Source organism: Cygnus olor, chromosome 8, assembly GCF_009769625.2.
Source record: "Cygnus olor isolate bCygOlo1 chromosome 8, bCygOlo1.pri.v2, whole genome shotgun sequence".
Classification (NCBI taxonomy): Eukaryota; Metazoa; Chordata; class Aves; order Anseriformes; family Anatidae; genus Cygnus; species Cygnus olor.
Genome location: NC_049176.1, coordinates 31,335,026 through 31,359,356, shown reverse-complemented (window position 1 = coordinate 31,359,356; position 24,331 = coordinate 31,335,026). Strand labels below are relative to the sequence as shown.

Sequence of the window (24,331 nt, the reverse complement as noted above, 5' to 3'; positions counted from 1 at the left end):
AAGCAAAACAAACAGATTGGGAGTGGCTTACTCAGACTTTGCAAGGAAAAATGCTACCTTTACATATTTTAAATACAAGATTTAAATAATAAGAATAAAGTACAATTAGAAATTTTTAAATACAAGAAGTTGTAAGTGGTGAAAAGCTGCCTTTTTTCCAAATACTTTAATGGCAATCAGGGAAGTTGATGATTGATGAAAGAAGACTGGAGCTGGATCAGAAAATAGACAAGTGCTAATGTTAAAATTATTGCTGAAGAAAACAGAATTCAACTTCAAAGTGAAATCAGCAGGTGTAGACCTTGCACTCTCTGGTTATGTCAAGTCGTAGATCTGGAAATAACCTTGAGAAAGAGTAATTGTGAAGGACTGGTTGTGAGTCATCACCAACAAAATGACACATGAAGATTGACAGATTGCTGGGAGTTAATTATTGAGTGCTTAAACCATGAAAGAGAATGTGAGTATATCCAAAAATCTGCAGTGATTGTCATCAGCGATCAGTCATGAAGAGTAATGGTTGTTTATTTAATGTATTCCCTTGGTGACTTTCTCTGGAGCTCTTGGTTTTACCACGTTGTCTAGTCTAGCTTAGGGAAAGCTGTTGCAGTGTTTTGCATCCCCCTTCTTTGAAAAGTGTACCACAGGTTTTTTCTTCTTCCCTTTATTTTATTTTTTTCCCAACCAATTCCATGTTCTTGTGCCAGCACAAATGCTTCTTCTGCCTGCTTGAAGACCTCAGAGGTTCATAGGCAGCTTTCAGACTGGAGTCTCTTACCCAGTAGGAGGGTGACTCCTTTCAGGCTGCACATTTTTTAAAATTTTTTTCTGAATATCTTGTGGTTTCTCGTGTGTTTTTTGTGATGAAATAAGATGAAGTACAGTTTCTAGATCTAATTGTACAGGGGACCATACAGGCAAAGATGTGCAGCAGTAACTGTGTCTAGCACTGGCTGTTAGATCTGTGTTCACCCAGCGAGGACTGCATTGATCTCACTGTCAAAGCTGTGGTCACATTCTGTTGCAAATTCGTGTTTAATCTGCGTTTTTTTACGAAGCTGCCAACCCCCCGTCATCGGTCACTCTCCCCACAGCAGAACTGGTGGGGCACGGCAGATAAGAAGCTCTCCAGTTCTTCAGTGCCAAGCTTAAACTGCTGATTTCAGCTGGCTACGTGATTTCATGGCCAGGAAGGCAGGGAAGAGCAGCCTCGATGGCAGGGCCATCATGGGCAGCCGAGCAGAGTGACTTCTTGAGCAGGTCGTGCTAGATAGACCAGCGACACCAACAAACCACACATCAGCCCTATCTGCACATCAAAACAGCGTCCACCACCAACACCAGGCAGTCGTAACCCATGAGGAGCTCAAAGAAGGTGACACTAATTCGTTGTTGATACAGGGAGAAACAAGAACAAATTGCAGATGCTGTTATTGGAATTATGATTAGTGTAAGGTTTGGGCACCTCGCAGATTAAAAGCAGCAGCCCTCTAGGTTCCCTGTTTCAGCTAGTCACATCCACATCCCAGCCCTTTCCTTTCCTTTCCTTTCCTTTTTTCCTTTCCTTTCCTTTCCTTTCTTTCCTTTCCTTTTCCTTTCCTTTCCTTTCCTTTCCTTTCCTTTTCCTTTCCTTTCCTTTCCTTTCCTTTCCTTCCTTTCCTTTCCTTTCCGCTCCTTTCCTTTCCGCTCCTTTCCGCTCCTTTCCGCTCCTTTCATCTAATTTCCTTTTTTTTCCTTTTTTTTTCCTTTCCGCTCCTTTCCTTTCCTTTCCTTTCCTTTCCTTTCCTTTCCTTTCCTTTTTCCTTTCCTTTCCTTTCCTTTTTCCTTTCCTTTCGTTTCCTTTTTCCTTTCCTTTCCTTTCCTTTCCTTTCCTTTCCTTTCCTTTCCTTTCCTTTCCTCTTTAAGCCTCTTGACCAGTCTTGCTCAGTGCCTTCCCGCTCTTACACTAGCAGTATGCCCTTGCATTTAAATTCTCTTGTTCAGGCAACCTTTCCCAAAAGTTTCTTCCGGTGAGCTGTTTTCTGGCACCGGCTGCAGTTTGTGCAGTTCCCACCCTCGCGATGGAAGCTCTTGCCTCTGTCGCCGGGGTCCCAGCCACTGTGCTGATGTGAGCCTGATGGTGGCTCAAAGCAGGGAAGCGCCTGCCTCAAAAATCATCGTTAATACCGTTTTTTTTCATGTTTTGCCAGCTGACATTTTAGCCCCACCAGTCCTTTGATCCAAGTTGCTGTGGAAGAATATGACTCAGGCCCCAGTGGAAGAGGTGGAAACCCTAAACGTGATCGAGGAGCCACAGCCGCTCCGGCTGGCCAAACTGCACCGCTGCTGAATGTCAAACCTCAGCGCACGCTGCCCCGTTTCCAGGAACCAAGCTCGGGCTGTTCATTCCATCTGCCTCTCTTGCTGCCGTGTCTTTAGTGTCGTTAGTGGCTTCAGCTACTCGGATGTCAGGTTCCTTGCAACCTGGCCAGAATTCTGGCCCTCTGTGCTATGCTGGTATTGAAGTAACTGCTACAGCAATAGGTCAGGTAGCGATTAACTGCGTGTTTGTTTCTTTGATATTGCAGGTAGTCTGTGTGCTGGCTCGGTTAGGTTTACATCCTCCGTTGATGCCCGTGATTCTAGATTTGCCTTTACCTAGCAGTGAAATCAGTTACCTAGTTCTGTAAACGCAGGTGCCCTGACTCCTTGTAACTGAGCAAGGTGAGGCTGAACTCAGTCAGGGAGTGTGAGTCCAGCAGTGCAATTCTAGGAAATCATATGGAAGATGCAGGATTCACACTGTCATCTGGCATCTTTTTGAAGTTAAGAATTATGGAGGTTTTTTCTTGTTGTTTTGTGGTTGCTTTTTAATATTCTTGTGCCAAGACTGATTTCTCCCTATTAAGGAAGGACTTGACTGGTTTGGTAAAAAGCATCCTGACGTCTTCTTTAATCGATCGCTTTTATACCTTGTGTTGTATTTATTGTGCTTAACGCTTGCTTTGATATTTTATCCTAGTGCTGCTTCCATTGTTTTACAAGTGACATTTTCATAGGATTTGGCTTTATGAAGCTAACGTTCAGTGAAGCTAGTAAAGACACAAAACCACAGCCTTAGTTCTCACATCCTCTTCTACGAAATTCAAGTTTAGTTTCAGTCTCTGCTGCTGTGCTCAGTCCTTCTACCCTTTGAAAACTACTCTTCCCTCTTAAAGAATGAATCCTGTTGAAGGCTAAGAAATATGAGGCATTCCGAGTAGCGTATTTTAATGAATATTTGCACTTTAGTTGTGTAACCATTTCATCTGCTGCCATTTTTCAGTTGCTTTGTGTTCAGAATGATTTTGCTGATCCAAGCATTTATTTGCAGCTTTGCTTGCAAGTCTTGGTCACAACCTGGGCTTTGATCTTTTGTCTTTGCATTCAGAAATCCCCAGATGTTTACTGTTGTTATTTTGCTTGTGAAACTTTAACTAAAGTTTTTAATCAAATTTTAGTCTCTGTAGCATATTTATCTGTAGCTAAATTTTTTTCACAATTTATGGACAAGCAAATGCTTATAAATCTTTCAGCATGGAGTAGTCTGACAAGGACATGCAGAATAAAAACGAGCAGCACAAGATTACTCATTGAACGTTTCCGTTATCTTCATATTCTTGTACTGTTCCTATTACTGGATGTTATACGGTGCTATACTCTAGATCCTGAAGCTTTACAGGAAATAGCAATTATTACTGCCCTGGCTCTGTGGATAAGAAACTGAGGCAAAGTGAGTTGGTTGCAGACAGCCGGTGACTGAGCCGAGACTGAAAGCCAGCTCTCCTGTGCTTCAAACACTCAAAGGATGCATGGGATGGTGGCTGTGCAGTAGCATAAATGATTGCAAATTGTAACTAGTGATGCATACTTAATGCATATCTTACTATGCATTTCTTTTATTTGTTATACACTTAGTTTAATTAATTTTTAAACACACTTTTTGAAGGGTAGCAGCAAGCAACGAGTCCCAGAGGGTAGTGTCTCTGACTAATCTGTATCATGCTGTCAATAACTGTTTTCCATCCGAGCTTAGACTTCACACTGGTACACGATCACACCTGATACACCCTGTACGGACACCGTGGCTGGAGGTAAGAGCTGGCAATGAATAACTTTGCTGTTGTCAGAGCCTGTCTGAGCTTTGAAAAGACTGCTTTCCATTTTCTTGCTTCTTTCTACTTTGTTCTCTCCTGCCTTTTTTTTTTTTTTCCTGAGGTTGTGTCAGATCTGTGAATAGCAATGAGAAACAGCCATGGTGCATCTCTCTGGATCAGGAACTGTAGTGCTTTGAAATTTAATTACTTCACATTTAAATGAGTGGGTATCTGATGTGGCTTGCACTAAGAGCATTCCTGTTACAGAGCTCGTCCTCAGGCTGCTGAGCACGGATTCTCTTGGGGGCTCTGACTGTCCCTGTCTCCAGGACAGACACCAGGGTAAGGGGACGGGTCACAGCTTCTGTACATCAAGAATGACGGCACTGTGCGAAGTTCTCCCACACTGTACTTCGACAGCAGCTGATTTCTCTGTGTTACTCATTAGGCATAAAAAAAAAAAGAAAGGTCTTGTGATAAAATAATTACATACAGATTTCACTTGCATGGGATAATGTATATGAGTCTGCAGTCTCAGAGGTTGAGTGGTAGATAAGTGAGAGATCAATGCTTTTTGGTCTATATTGTCTGTGGGGAGAGACTTTAGTCAGCATACACTTCCTTTATGTGCCTCAGCAGCACGTCGAACCCATGCTACAAGTAAGCCGAAGAGCCCGTGAAACTCACTGCCAAACTGGTAAGTAACCCGTGGAACTCACCGCCACGAGATACAGCTGCCAACAACACAACCAAACTTGGAAAAAGGTTGGGAAGTGCTGGTACCAAGAATTAGAGAGCTCGTAATATTTGGGGAAGGAAGGGAATGTGTGCGTGTTAAAGTACGTGTCTTAAGAATGACAGTGTGATTTGATTTTAAGTGCTGAGCTGTCCATATATTCAAGAGTTGCCTATTGCAAGGATTTTGGTATCGTGCTTGCATAACAGCTAGCTCAATTCCCGTCACTCAGGATGCTGGTTTTTACCACTAAGCACTGCGCTTGGTGGAAAGAGGGCTTAGGCCTGATGCAAGGGCCTTGTAAGGTCAAAGCAGGCAAAGACAAAAGCAGAGTCAGGAGCACGTCTAACAAGTAAAATCTGAAACCGAGGACACAGCGTGGTGCCAGGCTGCTGACAGAATCCCAGCTTTCTTCGCGCTCTGGTCAGTTTATGCCCTGATGCATTCATTGCCAGAGGCAAGCATCGCAGGCATTTATTCCAGACCTAACCTGTCACCACCGTCTAATGGGTTAGCAGGAGGGGAGGGGGACTGCATTGTATATTTGTGCCCTTCTCCTTCCATTTTCCCCGGTAACCAGTCCTTATTTACCAGATGCATCCATTTGCCCACGTAGAGAAGAAAGGCTTCCTTCAGCCCCAGCGAAACCCGTGGCAGTTGTGCCATTGATGAAGAACGCGTGCACGGCGAGAGGGGGGCAGAGGATTCAGCCCTCACGACTGCGTGCGGTGAGTTCCTCAACGGAAAGGAACTAGCCTCCTTCATCCACAAATATATTTGCAGGTGTCTCTCCTAGGGTAATTTATCAAAGCTGCATGTTCAGACTTCTAACAGCAGGTGCCTGAAATGTAAGATCACGCTTTTGGTCCAGTTTTTCTGAAAAAACAAGCGCTTCCACGTAGCAGTAAACACCCCACGCGTGTTGCTTGTTCAGGCAACACAGGCAGCTCGAGTCTCAGGATGTGGACATTGAAAAAAAATATCTTCCACACCTCACATTTTGGCTGCTGATAGTATGTGGCTGTTCTTTTACAATTTCCTTCCTGCACAGGCAGCAATCACTAATTTTAGACTAGCTTACATGTAAGAGTAACATTTCAGGCTTGGAAACAGTTTGCTGCTTCTCAAGAACAAACCTACCACATCTTGCCAGGTAAAATACTACTCAGTAAATTTAAGTGACGACTGGCAGATCTCTTGGTTTAAGAGGAGACGAGAACAGCACCCAACTGTTCTGGTTTGAAGGTATCCAGGACTAAATGACAAAATCGATCGATTTGTGCAACAGCCGTTAGAGAAGCACATACGGTGCCTCGGAAGATTCAAAAGAAAAGTTATAATCTCCAGGTTTAGCAGCTTTACTGCAAAAACCGATAAAGTGTATAATTCTAGATACCTAATACCAGGTAGGTTAGCATCTACATTAGCTTTGTAAGTCTAATTAAAACGTGTTGAGTCTTGCTCTTACGATTGTACAGACTTCAATTTGGTAATGCACAGATCTTTTTCCTTTTATTGTGATGATGTTGCCATCAGCCTTACAAGATACATCCCCTGCATATATTTGCTGCGACGTGCGTAGCCAGCTGAGCTACCCAGAACCGTCAATTGCGCAGACTCCCCAGTGAACAGAAATCACACGTACGGCTACATAGTTCAGAGGCTCCTCGGTGCTACTGCTTGTGAACGGAGACTCAGACCTACGTGCAGGTGCGACAGGTAGCCCATGATCACGCAGAGCTGTCCATACGCTGCTCTGCGGGGCACCCACGGGTGTTTTTAAGCACCCAGCCTGCAGCGGGGGCTCTGGGATGCCCACAGCCAGCTCTCGCAGACAGTAGCTTTTACAGAGCTTCCATGCCATGCTTTATACAGCCCCAAAATGTGCACAGCTGAGCTGCAGAGCACGGCTTTGGTGGCCTGCGGAGGTCGAGGGGCTCGTGAGGGAGCTGCCCCGAGCTGGCCAAGGCAGCGAGGATCGTTCCCTCCTGTGCACCGTGCTGCTGGCTGGCCATGCTCAAAGGTAAAACAGCAGTGTGACTATGCTCTGGGGCGTTACAACTCTCGGGGCACCAAAAATACGTTTTTTTAGCATTGCTGTGGCACCTGAGGGTCCTGCTCGTGGGCCAGCACTGCCCTGGCAGAGCAGTGAAGGAGGCAGGCAGCAAAGGGCCCTCTCCTGCTGCTCCACGCTGAGCGCTTCCAGTGCTGCCACAGGGCAGCGGCTGCGGGGCGTTCACAGCCCTCCCAGCCCAACCCCACGCAGCTTCACCTCCCCCTGGGGCAGCTCCAGAACAGAAGCAGTAATGCAGAAGGTAGGAGAAAAGGCCGAGAGAACAAACCTTACGGAGGTTTGTTCTACGCATTGCTCACTGAACGCTCAGTGTTTTACAGGGTGTAGTAAACTTCCTTTGTGCCTGTATTCCTCAAAAGCATTTAAAGTGTTTCCTGGAAAAGGCTGGGGTGCTCAGTCAAGTAAGGGCTAGATACAAAATCCAGCGTCTCCCATTTCCAGGCAGTTTCTGCTTGCTTTAGGAACATCTTGCAAAACCACCTCTGAAGTCCTGGGCAAACTTAGAATGGTTCCAAGACCCCTCAGCAGGAAGGGGGCTCCCATTTTTCATTTTCTGTATTTCAGGATATCCGAATTTCCTGTTACATGCCTAGTAAATGCCATTTCTCTGTGCTGTGTTCTGCTTCATGCAGAACAGCAAAGCTGAACCCCTGACAAACTGATGTGAGACGATAAATCCTTCACCCAAAACGAAGAATCTGTCCAGTGACAAACTTAGAGAGAGAGCTTTTAAATCCGGCTGGTAGGCCAAGTTGATGAAGGCTTGTTCTTATCTGATGCATTTTTTATTATTGAATGGAAGGGAAAATGAAATTGAGTTATCCTGTCAAACAGAAAAGATTTCATATGGTAGCCATGGCTGCTGCATGATAGATAAATCCTCCTCAGTGTAGTGTCTCCTCATTATGAGTGATCCCAAGGTATTTTACACAATTCAGTCAGAATGTCTAAGGGACCGTTTTATCCATCTTAATAGATATCAGCTCCCGGTATTGAATGTTCCAAGTATTTAACACGAGAGTGACTTAGAATACTAATTGTAGCATATTGTATCCTGTAAAAATCACCTGTCTTGTAGTTCAGTTCTTACAGGAACCCCTGCATTTATGCATTGCTATGCTTGTAAAAATATGAGGTAAGTGTAAAATGATGATTTACTGGCCAAGGTGATCCGTGCATCCAAAACTATTTACAGTCAGCTAAGGGAGCGAGTTTTGGATTTGGAGCTTTGTTCCACTTCTGATGTTTGTAATCCCAAAGGCAGACATGTGCCATGATCATCCGCTCATAATTTTGTGTTTTTTTTTTTTTTTTTTTAATCCCAGTTATAACTTTGCTCAAAATAACCTTCCAATGCGTTGCTGCAAACAGGTCTGTATATCCACAGGTTCTTCATTCATTGCTCTTAAGCAAGAGACCAGCTCATCTGGGACCAGTGTCTGTTCTTGAACGTTTTCACTCGACAGTGTTTTTCCCCACTGACTTTCCAAAAGGGTGTTTTGTTCCTCCTGCGCTGAGCTGAACGCATAGTTTTGCCCACTTCTGTTGTTGTTTAAAATTAGGTTGATCTTTTCCAGCAGACAGACGTTGTGCCCCGCTCCTTCGGCGTTCCACAGGTAGCTAACAGGGCTGGTGTAGTCTCTGAAGAAAAAGGTCGTCTCCGGTTCTGGAGTCGGTGTTTGGGACTGTGCTTGGTAAATATTGGCAGCTACGTATCCAGAGGGTTCCCGTCGGAAATCTGAGGCTTGTAGTCACTGACGTGCTCAGGTGCGGCGCTGACGGCCGGTGCTGAGCTCTGTGGGTGCACCACGTTCTCGGGGACCGCTGTGCTGGGTTTCTTTTTGATGTCCACAATCTTGTATTTCTCATGCACTGACACCTCCTCTATTTCCATGACTGTGGGATCGCTGTCATCCAGGAACGGCTCATAGGAACTGTTGCTTGTGAATTCACTCTTCTCCTAGAAAAAAAATATGACTGTAGTAAAAACTGGCAAATTTTGCCAAGGGGAGAGATATCATTAGAGCATCACACGGAGGAAACAGGGCAATGACTTCTTGTCTTCATCTCAGCATCCTTTCCACTTCTCTCACCTAATCCTCTCCATAGAACAGACTACAGCGAGGTGGAAGAGAGAAGACGGGAGCAGCTGTGCATGTCTCCGTTCTGCATGCACCTCAAGGTCAGCTTGATTCAATCGTCGCTACTGGATAAAATTTATATTGAAGCAAGGTTTAAAGACTCCAGCTAAGCTGGGCTTCCATGCACCTTGCAAATGGCTGGTAAATGATTCTCTGGTCAGCTCTAGATCCCCTAGAGCTGAATCCTGCTCTGTCCATGTTTCTCACAGCCGCAGAATGATTTTTAAGAATATGTAAACGGGGAAAAAAAAAAAAAAGCTGGACATAATGGTGCAATTACCTGGAGTGACTTTATCACATTGCTGTTTTCCATGTGGGGAAAATCTTCAAGTAGCCATTTTGGTAAGAGTGATGCAGCTGTTGCTTTAATTCTTTACCAAAAAAAAAAAAATAAAAAAGCAAAATGTTAGTCCATTTTATTAGCCATTTACTTGTTTGTGCTAGATGAAATTGTCCCCAGACAGGGAGGGAACACTAAGCGTATCCATCATTCATGGCCGTTGTGGAGGGCTGGGAAGCCTCAGTTTCCTCCCCCGTGGGTAGGTTTTCCCACCTGAACCCCACCTCTCAGCGCTGTTCCCCTGGGTCTGGCTGTGGCGGTGGTGGAGCCTGGCTGCAGCTGGCAGAGGGGCAGACGGCTCGCCCTAACGTTACGCGTATGGCTGCAACACAGCAGGTGCTGTTTCCCTCAGAACAGGATTGTTTTTTGTCACTGCACTACTTTCAAAAATTCAGAGCTTCATTTACTGAGCAAGGCTGGAAACTAAATTACTCTGTTTAAATCCCTTGTGTAAAACATATCTGTATGGGAAAATGTTACTAAACCAAGGTGGGTGGTGGAACCCAAGCTAAGTACATAAATAAGAGGATGCATGTGTCCTGAGCTGATGAAATAAAATACACAGCAGTAATGAAAGCTGATTTTCCTACAAACAAAGCTGCTGCAGGAACGAAAATTGATTTTCCGACAAACGAAGCTGCTGCAGAAATGAAAATCATTTGCAAGAGATTTTAATTTAGTTGAGCTTTGCTGATGTTGTGTGCATTGCTGTGTTCCTGAGAAAGTACACGCGCTCAGTTCTTGCTGTGTTTCCCAATTACATCAACAGCAGAAAAATTTAGACAGGGCTCAGGAACTGAAAGGGGCAGCCCTTCAACGTCCTCTAACCCCAGGTCTTCTCTACCCTCTTTCTCGTTCTATCAGGAATGTCCACCAGCCAGCTCTGTGGCACAGCGGCGATCGTTTCTATTTTTGTATCAGGAACAGCACTGGTGGGACTCCTCTCACCGCGGAGAGGCTGCCTGGCGAGCTAGGTATGCGGCAGTCGTGTTAACCAAATGGAATGAGGACTCTCCCTGTTTGGTTTTCCAGCTCTTTTCCAACTCCCCGGCCTCTGCCAGTCTCCCAGGGTGCAGACGTGGGGGCAGCCAGCAGCCTGTGCCAGGGACAGCATCCTTTCCTCATTCAAAAGTAAGAGTAACAGATCCTAGTATAAAACTTACTTAAAGAAGGTTATGTTTTTCCTCTTTTTTTCTTTCACCTCCCCTAGATCTGTATAATAATAAGATATCATGTCTGGCTAAGTCTGGCTTCTACAGAGGAATGATTTTTACTTTTTATTGGTCTTTACCTTACTGTGGAGTGCACAGATAGCCTTTTATGCAGCAATATTATGAATGGGCAAAGCTGCCCTCAGTAGGAGCAGAGCATAGCGAGAAGGACTGGTTTCTCCAGTTAACTTTAGAATATTGTGGAAGAAAAGTGTGAGTTACAAATAAAGAAAAAATTGTGATGAAAGTAATACCTTATTCTAGCTGATTTTTTAAACATCAGAATTGCAAGAACAACTGACGATATGATCACACTGACACCCATTCCCAGGAAAACTCCAGTGTCATCATCTGAAAGAGGATAAAGAGGGAAAAGGTTTATCAGGGAGCTCCCATTTTAAACCAGATGTTATAGGCCAAAGCCTCGGTCGCACTTGTGAGTAATTCTGCATCACAAGCAGTCATGTTGAATGTGACTCCTTGCATGTCTGTTGTTATTCCTATACATTTACACCTGCAATTCTAATGGTCTGGTGGAGGGGCAATATTTATCTAGAACTGGAGGCCACGAAGGCATCCGGGCCAGGCTCTGGAGGGCCCTCCTGCTGCTCATCCATGCCGCTGCCAGACACGGGCAGCTGGTGGCGAACCTGCTCCCACCGCCTCGTATGCCGCTACGTGAACTTATGTGAAGTGGAGATCGTTGATAAAATAAGTCCTTAGCATTTAACTTGCCCATCTGCTTCGCAGCGAGGGAAGCAAAGCAATAACAACACCAAGGCAAAGCCCTCTGTCCCATCTCTGTTTCAGAACCGTGAGCAGAGCAGCGGAGGAGCGGGCGGCAGAGGCTCTGCGTGGTCCTCGGCAGCGGCCGCCCCTCCGCTGCCCCGAGGTGGTTGCCAGTCGCCACCCAGCCGGGATCCTCCAGCCAAGTAATTCTAGGAAGTGTGGTCACTGGGTTTAACCATTTCCTACACAGACATTACCTTCCAGAAATACTTGAGCAAACTCTTCAGCTTACGTTGGTTTTGGTTTTGCTTTAAATACTGAAGCAGACCATAGTATAACCTTTACCAGAAGACATGCAAACCAAAAGCATAACTGCAGTTAGAAAAATGTATGGGAAATGTTTAAACCAGCCCTCGGCTCAGATTGTAAGGCCAGAGCAGTCCGTCACTGTTACACTATTTTATATGTTACCATTATCGTATTTTCCTTGCTTTCTTAACTCCTGCTTGCTGTAACGTACATTTTATTACGTCTCATAAGAAAACAAAACTCAAAGGCAGGAATTATGCAAGTTGCATTCACCCCAGGGCAGAACTGCAGCCTTTCTTGCCATGTGGCTCATTTTCCTGTCAAGTGAAAAGTTGCTTTGCTGGCTCTGACCTCCCTGAATCACGACGGAGCTTTCACTTCCCTTTTACTACTATATTACCAGATGCTGCGCTCGCGTGCTGGCTGAAACGTCCACACCTGGTCAAGCGGAAGCTCTCGCTCACCAAGCCTGAAACGCTTCTTACCGTGGGAAGTCTCGTCGTAGCTGAAGTCTGGGATCCGTTCCTCCGAGGAGACTTAAGCAGAGAGAAGAAAAAAAGGCCGTAACTTCATTTGGAAAATGTACATCAGGTGAATGAAGCTCTGGTTTATTTTCATGTTGTTAATATTTTTTAGGAAAATAAATACTGGTATAATAAGAAAAATAAAGCCCCGTAAAGTAATTATTATCTTCTGCATATCTGGACTCTACATCATCTTGAATTTCTCAGAGTTCTAATTAAATGAAATGTTAACAAAACCGTAAAACAAATTACAAGAAATCTCCCCCATACACCTCAGTACCTGAGACAAGAATTTACCCTTCCTGAGGAACCACGGGCTGTTTTCCACGAGCACCTACAGATTATGTCCCAGTGTCCAACCCCCATAGCACTGAGTTTTCTGGCAGCACCGTTTTGTCCGACCGGATGAGCTGCAGCTGAGTCTGCTGTAGCAAGAAGCTTATTTTTGCTAGAAGAGGCAGCAAGCTTTCTTTCCTGGCCATACGAAGCGATTCCCTTGCCATCTCCTCTCCTCAGCAAGTGCCTTCTGTCCTCACTGTTACCGAGGGGATCACCTCACCACGCTGAAAACCCCGGTCCCAGCCCGCAGGTAAAACCTGCCTTGGTGGGACCTGAGCCGGCAGGGAGTGAACAAATCGCTGTGCCCTACAGCAAGCCCCTATCTGGGGCAATCTGCTGAGGTTGGGGCCAGCCTGCAAGAAAAACGGGCTCTGCTGGGACGCCGTGAGGTGCTCGCTCAGCACTCGGGGAAGCGTCCCGAGGGAGCAGCCCAGGCAGGAGGTGTGCTGGGGCTTCAGGCACGTGCTGCTGCGGGCAGGGAAGCTCAGGGGTTCCCTTTTGGCCACGGGCAGGCCCGAAGCCATCGTCCTGAAGTAGAGCAATTAAAGCACAGGTCACAAAAGTGGAAAACTGTTGGGCAGCGAGGATGAGGAGCACGGGGGTAGCTTGTCTCGGGAGCCCAGAGGCCTCTCTGCCTGAAACCCAGGAGCAGTTTCAGCACACGAAAGCAATACTGCTGATCTTCCCCTGGGATCGGGTAATACAGCTTTCGAGCCCTTTTCCCTACGGTTTTCCTGTGAGGAAAATGGCTCGGGCTGCATCTTGTACTGGCAGTGAGTGCTGCTGCTGTGCTGGCGGTGGCTCTGTGCTGGGTTTGGCTGGAGGAACATCGCCGTGAGCAGCCCCTTGCTGGGGTTGTCCTTGCAAACGGGCCCGGAGCTGCAAGTCCTGTGAGGAGCAGCTGAGGGAACTGGGGGTGTTTTGTCTGGAGATGAGGAGGTTCAGGGGAGACCTTATTGCTCTCTACAACTACCTGAAAGGAAGGTGTGGGGAGCTGGGGGTCGGCCTCTTCTCGCAGATAACTGGTGATAGGCCTGGAGGGAATGGCCTCAAGTCGTGCCGGGGAGGTTCAGGCGTTGGGATGAGGTGGAGGTGGTGGTGTCACTGTCCCTGGGGATGTTCAAGGAGAGGTTGGACGTGGTGCTTGGGGACATGGTTTGGTGGTGACATTGGTGGCAGGGGGATGTTGGACCAGATGTTGGAGGCCTTTCCCAGCCTTAATGTTGCGATTCTGGTTCCATGATCCCCGCGGTGCTGCCACCATGCGGCTGGCACCGGGTGGTGCCACCGGGTGGCTCTGCAAGGAGGTGACCTCCTGACGAGGAGGTGTCCCGGGCTCCCACTGTCAGGAGCGGGACGTGGCAATACCGGCCGTGTCCCCGTGTCAGTTACATCTGGTGTCACCGGGCTGGCACCAGGCTCCGACCTGAGCTGACCTGGGTAACGCTGCCGCTGTTTCACCGAAGCACAATTCACTCACAAAATCAGGGGGAAAAAAATCACAGGAAAGGTACCGTCTCTAATTCTGTAGATTGGAGACGTGCTTCTCCTAGCGTAGCTCGTGGAGTCCCAGTATTTTAATTCCCTAAACAGTGTGGTTACAGTGCTGCCCACTCAGCTGGGGAGCTCTGCGTCCCAAAGCAGCCCTCGGCTACACACCAACTGTGGACGGGAAGCGGCTGAGTAAATTATTCAGCAGCCTTGGAACTAGGCACGTTTTTGGGCCGGTGTCACTGGCACATTTAACTTGTATTATCTGTTAATATGGCTACAGAAATGCCTTACTGATGGGCTCGGTCTGTGTAAGGAACATAGGGAACGAGGGCCAGCCTGTGGGGTCAGGCAGGGTGTAAGGTGCTGGTTGTGCCCGCTGGGTGCCTTACATTGGTGCTTTCCCACATAAACCCCCAGGTTTTATCACAGGAGTCTATGTAACTAAGAATGATGAGCTCTCTATTTTAAGCATTTAAAGCATTTAGCTAGCACAAATAGAAGGTTATTTCCAGATATTGCCATATGGCAGGTGTAAGATAACAAGTCAGACTACGTGTGTGGACTGATGAACGCCTACCCTGAGCGTTATCACACCTGGTTTATGCTCAGCCTGTCCTGCCCTCAGCACACTCCCTGAGGCCGGGATTCCCCAAGATGCTCACTGCGCCCATGGGCCTCCATGAAAGCCCAGGTGGTGCATTTACCCTGCATGGTGGTGCCCATGGGACAGGTCTGGTGGTGCTGGGACGTGTCCTCAGCCCTTATATTTGGAGCTGTGCACGGCTTGTCCTGGCCTAGGTGAGGGCCACTAGGGGATTCAGCATGCCCAGCTCGTGAGAGCGATCAAAGCCAATGCACACATCGCTGGAGATGATGCACAGACATCCTCATTGTCTTTTTTAAGTTGGTCCATGCCCTATTTTATCTAAAATAGGTTTCAGAACTGAAGCCTGCCTACCTGCAGCTCCAGGTAAGAAAGGACAGCCTGCAGTTGTTCTCTGTAAAAGTTGTCTTTTCTATAACAATTTACTATCAAATAGGCAAAGCAGCAACCTCCTATTTTCTATCCCGCACAGGGAGAGCAACTCCACTGGTGTACCTTGTGGAGTAAGATGCAGTTCTCATGTGCATTAGAGATCTGTGCACAAGAGCAGAGTACCAGCTAGAAAAGACTTTCATACAGGTTTGTTAAAGTCTCTGACCTGTCCCAGTTTCCTTTGGCAGCCTCATGTTTCTGTCTGGCCCATGCCAGGTTTTTGCCCCTTGTCTCTAACTCCATAAAACTGGCAGACCATGAGGACAGCAGGCACGAAGCAGCAGCCTGAACTCTGCAGCTCCACCACAGCAAGCGGCAACTTCTCCACACAGCTGGGCTTACCTTGGCCAGAGGTTGGTTTGCTCACTCCGTCTGGGTAGACTGCATAAACCGACACGTTGATGTGGCTTGCCGCTGCTGTGTCTTCTGAAATAGAGCATTGTTTGCCTTTAAAACGTATTTGTAAGCTGCTGTTAAAGCTGTAGACTTGCTTGAGGGCTTCTGGCTGAGCCCCTGGGGGACCAAACACACCAGTTGCCCTTACAACCCTCACTGCTCTGCTCCCTCCTGCTCCCTGGGCTCCTCACAGCCCGCAGCTCCCAAAGTGGTGGGCAGGGACTCAATCCCAGTGAGATTTCAGCTTTGCGATACCTCGACGAACTGCAGCCAGCAGCAAAAGGCCCCGTGGAACATCTTACCTTGGATGTACGTGAGCGTGTCTTGGTACGGGACTTTCTTCCAGAAGAAGCGTTCCTCCTTGCTATACGGAGCTGTAGAAACCCACTCCACGATGAACCAGAGCGGGGGGCTCCTGCTGCCGCGTGGGGGCTGCCAGGCCACGGAGACGCTGCTCTGGTTCTGGCGCCGCACCTCCACCGCCGCCGGCGCCGGGAAGGCTGCAGGGAGAGAGGGGTCGGAGCTGGGCTCCGGGCAGCGAGCCGGGAGGCCGCTGTGCCTGGGCAGGAACAGGTCTTCGTTGGGGGGGACACGGCTAGGAGGGAAAAAGTCTTCTAGGATGCGGTGAGTATGGGTGTGGGTACAGGTATAGGTATACATATAGGTTTAATTATTCGTATATACATGTAAATTTATGTTTGTATTTATAATATAAATATTTAATATATTTTCATATATATGATTGTATAATTATATATTTAATTTTATAATAGAATATTATATAGTCTATTATGTGCTATATTATGGTATGTTATATCATATCATATCATATCATATCATATCATATCATATTCATTATTATAAAAATAAAAATAAAAAAAATAAAATAAAAATAAAAATAAAAATAAAAACAGAAATATGCGCACACTTATGTGTGTATATATACACGTGTCTACCTCACAAAAACACGTGTTCAGCTTTGTCATGCCTCTTCTGTCTGAGATGCTTTACCTGACATTTTTTTACCAGAAACACGCATCATTCTGATAAGTATGAGATTAGAGCATTTTTTCCACCTTATTTACACTGCACAGTTTCGTTTTAGTCATGCTCACTATTTGTCCTTAACTTGAACGGGACTTTCCCCTCCCGTTGCTCATTAAAAGAGACATTTTCAAAAATAGGAAAGTGTGGTTGCGGGGAAAGCCACAGCCTGCGGCACAGGGAACCCGAGGCAGCCCAAGAGCTCTTTTTCCTCCCTTCCTGCCCCAAAGGCTCCAGCGCACGGCTGGGACGGCAACGGGAGCTATTTCGGGAGCTGTGGGCACAGAGGGGTGCCCTGAGCCGTGCCAGGCACAGGCAGGACAAGCTTATTTTTTATTTTTATAAGCCATTCTTGTTCCTGCAGCCTTCGGAGGCAAAGGGCTGTGCGGCTGGGGCATCTCCAGGGGACGCTGGCCTTGTGTGGAGGACGCTGCCTTCCCTAGGCGGAGCGCCTCTTGCTTTGAACCCACGTGTCTGCGTGACGTTTTTCCCCTCGGGTTCTGATAAAAGCAGACCTCCGACACGGCCAACGCTGGCGTGGGCGATGTCCTACCTTGCTGGCCGGCCTCCCGGCCGAGCGTCACGTTGGCCGGGCTGGACGCCCCCCGGGAGTTGTGAGCGGTGACGTGGAGGACGCGCACCCCCGGGGGCACCAGGACGCTGCAGGAGTTGCTGGAGGTGTTGCAGAGGGGCTGCGCTGATCCCGCCGCCACGGCGTAGCCCAGGATCCTGCCGCGGGCAGCACGGGGCGGCAGTGGCTGCGGAGGGCGAGAGGTGGAGACGGGGTCGGGGTGCCCCCCTCCGCCCCGTGCCGGTGGCCCCAGGTCCCCTCCTCACCCTCATGTGGTCAAAGGGGCCCCAGCGAGGTCGCTTTCCACCCCTCCCTCCACGCTATGACCTTAAAACATCACTGCCACCCCTACAAACCCCAACCCTTAACCCTAAGGCCTTACCTTGATCAAGACTGTCACCTCGTGGCTGCCGTTCGGGAACGCCGGGCCCAGGCGCCGCCAGACGTCGGGCGCTGCCGCGGGGGCTACGGGGAGAACCAGGGGGACGTGGTCCTGAGGCTGGGGGCATCGCCCACCATGGCACGGGGCCCGCGCCCACCCGCATCGCCCTGGTGGCCCCCCCACCAGCTGCCTCGCACCGGCTGCACCGTACCCAGCGGGTGCCGCCACCGAGGTGACGGAGCTGCCGACCTGTGGCTTCGCCGCCGCGGGGAAGGAAATGGCCCAGATTGAGAGCAGCGGCTGACACGGCTTTTTAGGGCAGGCACAGCCCCAGATCCCTCACCCTGCCGTGAGCGGGGTGTGGGTGAAGGTACGGCCGCCCCACGAGCCCCGTGCAGCTCGCATCACATCGCACAGGGTTCACAGCACAGCAACATCTCGGCTGGCTTCACCTAAACCCATCCCGGTGCTGATGATGCGGCTGCAATGGGGGAAATCTGCCCTGGGGGGGCACTGACAGGTACTGGGGGGCCAGCCAAGGGGCGGTGCGCTGGAGGAAAGCGAACTCCCCGAGATGTGTGAGTGTGTCATGTTCCTGGTCTCCCTGCGGCTCGACCTGCCTGCAGTGACCTCGGGAGTGCCAGAACCACCGCCACCCGCCGTGCACACGGGACACGCTTACCGGCCTCGGGGGTGGTGTACACGAAGGGGGGGCTCCAGGCGCTCCAGGGGCTGCCGGCGGGGCTGAGCCGGCACCGGGCCTGGAACACGTAGCGGGTGTCACTCTGCAGGGGGTGCCCGGCACGCGCCGTGCTGTCCCACGCCTCCACCTGCAAGGGAAGCCGGGTGCTAGGGCGGAGCGGGGCCCAGCACCTTCCCCGTCTGCATGGATGGGGACCCCACGGCCCCCCGAGCACACGGGGCTGCTGAACCCATGGGCATGGGGTGAGCGCAGCCGGTGGGCAGGCAGCAGGGTGCCCACGCGTGGTGTGACGGACGGGCTTGTCCTGACTGCCCCGCATCACTTGGGAGCACAAAGATTGGGAGAAAAAAAAAAAAAAAAGGTTTAACCCAGAGCTGTGCAGAGCCCCGTGCCAGTGGCACCAGGCCAGTGCCCGTTTTGGAGCTCTGGAGAGCGCTGGGATCTGGTCCTCAGCCTGAGTAGGTTTCCAAACAGGACCCCCGAGCAGCCTGCCCGGGTACAGTTGTGTCTGCGAGAGAGACGGAGACAGATTAAGCGGGCGTACGCTGAGCACCCTCTGTGGCTTTTTTCCGCCTTGTCCTTGCAGAGCTAGATAACATTAGGAAATATTTTGAGTTTTGTCCTTTTGCTTAAATGCAGAGATAACGCTGCCGGGAAGGCCGGCTGCTGGAGGCGCTGGGGAGCCCCGGGGGGGCTGGCACCGGGGGGTCCCCACCGGGCCCCGTCCCACGGGTCTGCAGTGGGGGAAATTTGGGGGGGCTGGCGCCGTCTCACATGCCACATTGGGGCGTCCTCCGCCTTGTGCCGCTCCTCGCAGTGCACGTTCTCCAGCTGCGTCTGCTGCCTCCAGCGGACGGTGGTGATGGGAGGCGAGGCCAGCGTCGTCTCCGCGCCCTCGGCCAAGGGCAGGGAGGGCACCACTGCGGGGGGAGCGAGAGCCCTGAGCCCGGCCGGCACCCATCTCCCCACGGGTGGCACGGGCAGAGCGTGCCGGAGGGGCCTGCGAGCGACGGGAGTGCTGGTGGGAGCGGCGCCGCTCGTGCTTGTCCCCGCGTACCGAGCTCCCGCAGGTCGAGGTGCCGCGGGGCTGAGCGGGCAGCGCCCAGCGCGTTCCTGGCCTGCACCCACGCCGAGTAGCGGCTGCCGCCGCGCAGCGCGCTCAGGGGCACCGGCGAGCCCGCGGGGAACACTTCCTCCTCTGCCGTCTGCGTGCTGGGAAGCAGAGAGCAGCCCCGGTCAGAGCCCGTCCCGGCACCGAGGGACCCGGCTCCCCAGCAGGCACCGGGCTGCGGTCTGGCGGCGGTGCCACGCGCCCACCCCAGCACGTGCGCGCCCGTGGGGAAGGCACCCACGCCTCAGCCGGCAGCGACGGGTTACGCCTGGGGCACAGTCATCCCCGGAGCTGGAGTTTTTCACTCTTAAAGTGAACCAGAAAATAACTCTCTTTGGTTCCTGGCATCGCTGAACGGCGTTTGCGATTTTGCTGCAGAAAGGCGACTTTCGCAGCTCTCTGGCTGCGAGGCTCAGGGCTCGAACCCAAGCAGCTCCGCCGGCGGGGCTTCTTCGTCGGCAGGAGGCTAAGCACTGCCCGTCGCACAGCCTGCACGTGACTGCACCGAACACACTGAAGTGCATAGCTGAGCCAGAATGACTCTGAAAGCCCGGCAGCCTTGTGTCGCGGGGGCTTTGGCATCGGACGCGGCATGAAGTGTGCAGGGTCAGTGTGCGCACCGAGCCGCAGCGAGCGTGCCTGCTGGAGAGCCAAGCCCTTACACGCCGGCAGCAGTCCGGTTTCGGGGTTTGGGCACCGTTAGGTGCATGCTGCTGGCTGCACCCTTTCTGCTTGCACCCTTCTGGCGCCCCGGTGCCGCCGCCTGCTCCGCGCGTCCCCGCGGGCCCTTACCTGTTCAGGTGGAGGCGGTAGTCGGTGCGCAGGTGGGTCGGCCGCCCCGCGTCCCACGTGCACGCCAGGCTCCCCGAGCGCTCCCCGATGGTGCAGGTCAGGTTGCCGGGGGTCTCCGGGGGGGTCTGGGGAGGCAGCGTCAGGAGGAGCGCGCAGACGCCCCCCCTCCCCACACCCCCACCACCGCCGTCCCCGTCGCTCCCCGCCTCACGGCGAGCGCCCCGGCCCCGCGGCCGTACTCACAGCCGGCCCAGACCTCCGTCCCGCAGACCAGAGCTTTCCGTTCTCTGCTGCGGCAGTGGTCGAAGCAGAGGACGGTGCTGTAGGGCAGCCTGAAGTCGTGCAGCTGCAGCTGGGCCGCGCTGCTGTTGAGGGAGCGCAGGGTCTCGTTACGGGCCGTGCTGTTGAGCTGGATGGAGAGGTTGGACCTCGAGCAGCCGATGGTGGAGAGGCAGTTGATGGAGATGTTGGAGCCCATCAGCACCTCCAGGGCGGGCTCGATCCACACGCTGCCCAGGCACTTGATTCGGGCAACACCTGCGCAGCGCCCGCGGCTTCAAACACGGCACCGGCGGCGAGTGCCTCCGGAGGGGTCCCCCCGGCCCCCCCACGCCCCCCAGGCACGGGGTAAATCCCCCTGCCTCCAGCAGGCAGCCGGTGACTCACCCACTCAGCTCGGAAACAGCTACTTTCACCAATTTTACGTTCTGCTCTAACGCTCAAATGACTGCAGGGAAATAACGCGCCTGCTTGCTATCTCTGATCCCCTGAGATTACGGCAGCCCCTAGATGGGAGGCGTGCGCTGCCCTTTGCTATCAGATCGGGGCCCTGCAGCAGCCCTGATAAAGCCGCTGCTCGAATGGTATCGGCTCGATCTGGCTTTCCTGGAAAGGGCGCAGCTGCGCCCGGAGCTCATGCAGCACGGAGGCAGGAGCACACGTCAACAGCAGCAGCTCGCGGGGTGCTCGGGGCTGCTGAAACCCCCTGGGCAGCTCAGCGAGGCCGGGCAAGCCCCCGGGAGAGGACGGCAGCAGGAAGCAGAGGGCTGCAGGTGGTGCAGGGGCGTGGGAGAAGGTGGTGCTGGTGGAGCGCTCCCCAAAGCCATGGGGGCCGTGCTGCAACATTCCCGCCCCGGGTCTGATCCCGAGCAGGGCTGGGGAGTGCGCTCCAGCAGTCTGCGGGGCGGGTGCCGTGCCGTGCCATGCCGTGCCGTGCCGTGCCACGCTGCACCATGTCATGCCATGCTGTGTTGTGCCATGCCGTGCTATGTTGTGCCATGCTGCGCTGCGCCATGCCATGCCGTGCTTTGCCATGCCATGCCATGCCGTGCCATGCCGTGCCATGCCGTGCCGTGCCGTGCCGTGCCATGCCAAGCAGCCACTTACCTCTGCAGAGGAAGCAGAGCAGGACGTGGAGCGCCAAAGCCTTGCCGGCCCCCGCCATGGCCTGGGCTGCAGCCGCCGTCCGTGCGTGGCATAGTCTGGGGGGCAGGAAAGGTGTCAGCCTCGTGGCGAGAGGCGCCTGCCCTGGCTGCGGGGTGCTCAGGGACCAGCCCCGAGGTGGCTGGGAGCCGTGGGAGGGAAGGATCCGGACCCTGCCAGGATGGGGAACGAGTGCGGGGGAGCACAGGCCGGCCAGCCTGCCCTGCTCCCCGGGGCCGGTGAGGGACAAACCCTCCTGGGTGCCATTTCCCAGAACACGAAGGAGGACACGAGGCGATGGGAGCTGTCAGCGGGGTTACACTAGGACGGCTGGGGTTGGGACCGAAAGGTGCCCGACCAGCCCAGCTCTGAGGGCTGTTTGTAAAAAGCTTTGTGAAGAATGACCCGGGGGTCTGGAGGGCCACCAACGTGCCCCTGGGGCACAGGAGGCAGCCAGCTCCCCGTGCTGCACTCAAAATGCTCCTGGCAAGCTGGGGGGGATGATCCTGCCCCTCGGCCTGGTGACACCCAGCGGGGCTGGCTGGGACAGGAGGCGTGGGCAGCCTGGGGGGAGGCCACCGAGGGGATGGAGGGCGCAGAGCACCCGGCACCAAGGGGCTGGGAGAGCTGGGGGAGCTCCCCATGGGGGGAGCAGAGGGGATGCGGACAGGCTTCTTGTTTTCAGGCTTACATTAAAAATCAGGAAATCCCACTTAAACGTAAGAAAAAGCATTTTGCTGTAAGGGTGACGGAGCTCAGGAGCAGGCTGCCGTGGAGTCTCCATCCCTGGAGATGGCCAAACCCAACCACCCACGGTGCTCTGGGCAGAAATCCCCCCGTTTTCCTAACGCGTTCCCACCCGCCTTGCTCCTGCCGCTCCTTCCCCGTGCTCACCCCCGGGGCCGCGCATCACCGAGCCCCAAACCAGGGCTCGTGTTCGCGTCCCACGAGCTCGCCTGACTTTAGCTGCTTACTTCAGCGAGTTCTTCGCCTTCCTCCCGGCCGGGCACGTGCCGCCCGTCCCGGCGCAGCCGCCTGCCCCGGGGGAGCCACGGCTGGGGCAGGGGCCGGGGCGCGAGGGGAGGTGGCGGCGGGGGTCTCCGAGAGCTGCGCCCGCCGGGAGCACGGCCGGGCTCCGCTGCTGCCGAACCCCCTCGCCTCTGTGGCGCTCCTCCTGGGGCAGCAACGAGACAAAGAGCCGCGCACAGTCTGTGTCAGAAGTGGGGCACGACGGAGTCCGCGGTGAAAGCGTCAAAATAGCAGTATTCAACCCAAACCAGCCTGCTGAGCACAGCTAACGTTCTCGTAGTCCTCCCCGTGTTACCTCGGGTGTGGGTACGAGCTGCCCTGTTTGCTGCGAGCGCTGTTCAAGTGTTTGTAAAAGCGGGTCCAATTTCCAGTGCCCTTTCGTTACCTGACCCAGAAAGAGACCTTGACGGCCCCCAGCTGCCTGCCAGCCTCCTGCAACCTAAAGCAACTTACAAAGGACACACACACACCTCGTGGGCTGTGAAAAGATCCGAAAAAACAATAAATCTCCCCGGCTGCCAGCTGTAGTGCGCGACTGCGGGCTCTGCCTCCTCGGGGGGTTCCTGCCGCCCGTGTTTTTACCCTGATTTACGGGCGTTTGCAGGCTCCAGAGCAGAAGGAACGAGCCCGCTCCCGTTGCCTACAGACACGGGTCTGCGATCTGATCTCTGTTAAAAAGTCTCCCAGCAGGTTCCCGTAAACACACGCAAAGCAAAGAAAGGAGAAGAGGGGGAGGAGGAGAAGAGGAGGAGGAAGAGGAGAAGAGCTGTTCCAGCTGCTCGAGCCCCACGAGACCCTTACCGACGGAGCGCGCTGGGAGCCACGGGCACGCGAACGCAGCAGCCGAGGCCAGGGCCGGCCCTGGGCGGTTCTCCTGTTCCCTGTTCCCCGTTCCCCGTTCCCAGCTCCCTGTTCCCCGTTCCCCGTTACCTCCCCAGTCCTCAGGACCCGGGCCGGGGGCCGGCAGGGCTGGCGTGGCCCCGCTGCCGCCCGCTGTGGCCGGGGCCGCCGGGTGCGGCGAGGAGCACCAGCGGCTGCGAGCAGCCCTGACCTAGATAGCTGCTGCTGCTGCTGCTGCCGCCGCTGCTGCTGCTACCGAAGAAGTTTCCAGTTTGAGTCAGTCCATGGGAAAACCCAGCATCCCCTGAAGGAACAGACTCAGTCGTGGTTGGTTTTTTTTTCCCCTCTCTCTCTCTCTCGTGTCTTCAAGCTGTCACAGAACCATTAGTCACCCCGCAGCGCTGAGCGCATCCAAGCGCCTTTTGTGTTCCCATGGCTTCGTGCTACGTGGTGCGCAGCTCGTGCTGCCCTCCCGGCCGCTGTGGGGGGCTGCCGACGCTCAAACGTCACAAAATTACTTTCTTTTTTTTTCTTTTTTTTTCCTGCTTCGAAACCCAAAAACCTTCAAGGAGAAAGCCTGCAGGGACCGGGGATGGTGCCACCAGCACCCCTCGCGCCCTTCCTCCCGGGCTGGGAGCCCTGGGGGAACAGGGTCGGGGCGGCGGCGCCGGTGCGGGTGCACCCCAGTGCCACCAGTGTGGGTATACCCCGGTACTGGTGCGGGTGCCCCCCGGTTGCCGCTGCGCCCCCCCCTGGCCGCCCCGCCGGCGAAGGGTTAATCTGGGTGACGGTGTTAACCTCATTCGAGGCTGCAACCACAGGAAATACCGCAGCTCGCCCGCCCTGCAGCACCAGTAAAGGTTATGGAAACTGATTTCCCCTCCGGGCAAGGCAGCCCTTTGTTCGGCTCCAGCAGCCCCTGCCCGCGGCTGGGATTTGACTGATCCGCGTGTTTTTTCTTGTGAACGTGGAGGTCGGGGAGCCGGAGCCGGG

The 24,331-nt window shown here is 52.8% G+C and overlaps 1 protein-coding gene and 1 long non-coding RNA gene across 10 annotated transcripts; one reads left to right on the top strand and one right to left on the bottom strand.

The window, feature by feature from the left end:
• Positions 1-135: 135 nt before the first annotated feature.
• LOC121074033 lies at positions 136-8,444 on the top strand. Its single transcript, XR_005822062.1, has 3 exons — positions 136-1,375; positions 2,190-5,579; positions 8,313-8,444. It is a non-coding gene; the product is annotated as an uncharacterized LOC121074033 (long non-coding RNA).
• Positions 6,355-23,933, bottom strand: IL23R (interleukin 23 receptor). Of its 9 annotated transcripts, XM_040565712.1 has the most exons (16): positions 23,429-23,677; positions 22,444-22,976; positions 20,714-21,528; positions 20,291-20,584; positions 20,048-20,172; positions 19,202-19,356; positions 18,919-19,064; positions 18,124-18,271; positions 17,442-17,524; positions 17,042-17,246; positions 15,747-15,944; positions 15,391-15,474; positions 12,141-12,191; positions 10,872-10,968; positions 9,347-9,437; positions 6,355-8,885 (listed from the first exon to the last, which is right to left on the bottom strand). In XM_040565712.1, exons 7-16 carry the CDS (start codon positions 18,925-18,927, stop codon positions 8,634-8,636), a joined length of 1,218 nt encoding a protein of 405 aa, XP_040421646.1. In that variant the 5' UTR covers positions 18,928-19,064; positions 19,202-19,356; positions 20,048-20,172; positions 20,291-20,584; positions 20,714-21,528; positions 22,444-22,976; positions 23,429-23,677; the 3' UTR covers positions 6,355-8,633. The 9 variants fall into 9 exon arrangements, with proteins under 9 accessions (XP_040421646.1, XP_040421644.1, XP_040421642.1 ...); XM_040565710.1 differs by having other exon boundaries at positions 21,434-21,528; positions 22,444-23,933; XM_040565708.1 differs by having other exon boundaries at positions 18,124-19,064; positions 21,434-21,528; positions 23,429-23,680.
• Between the last annotated feature and the right edge of the window lie 398 nt (positions 23,934-24,331).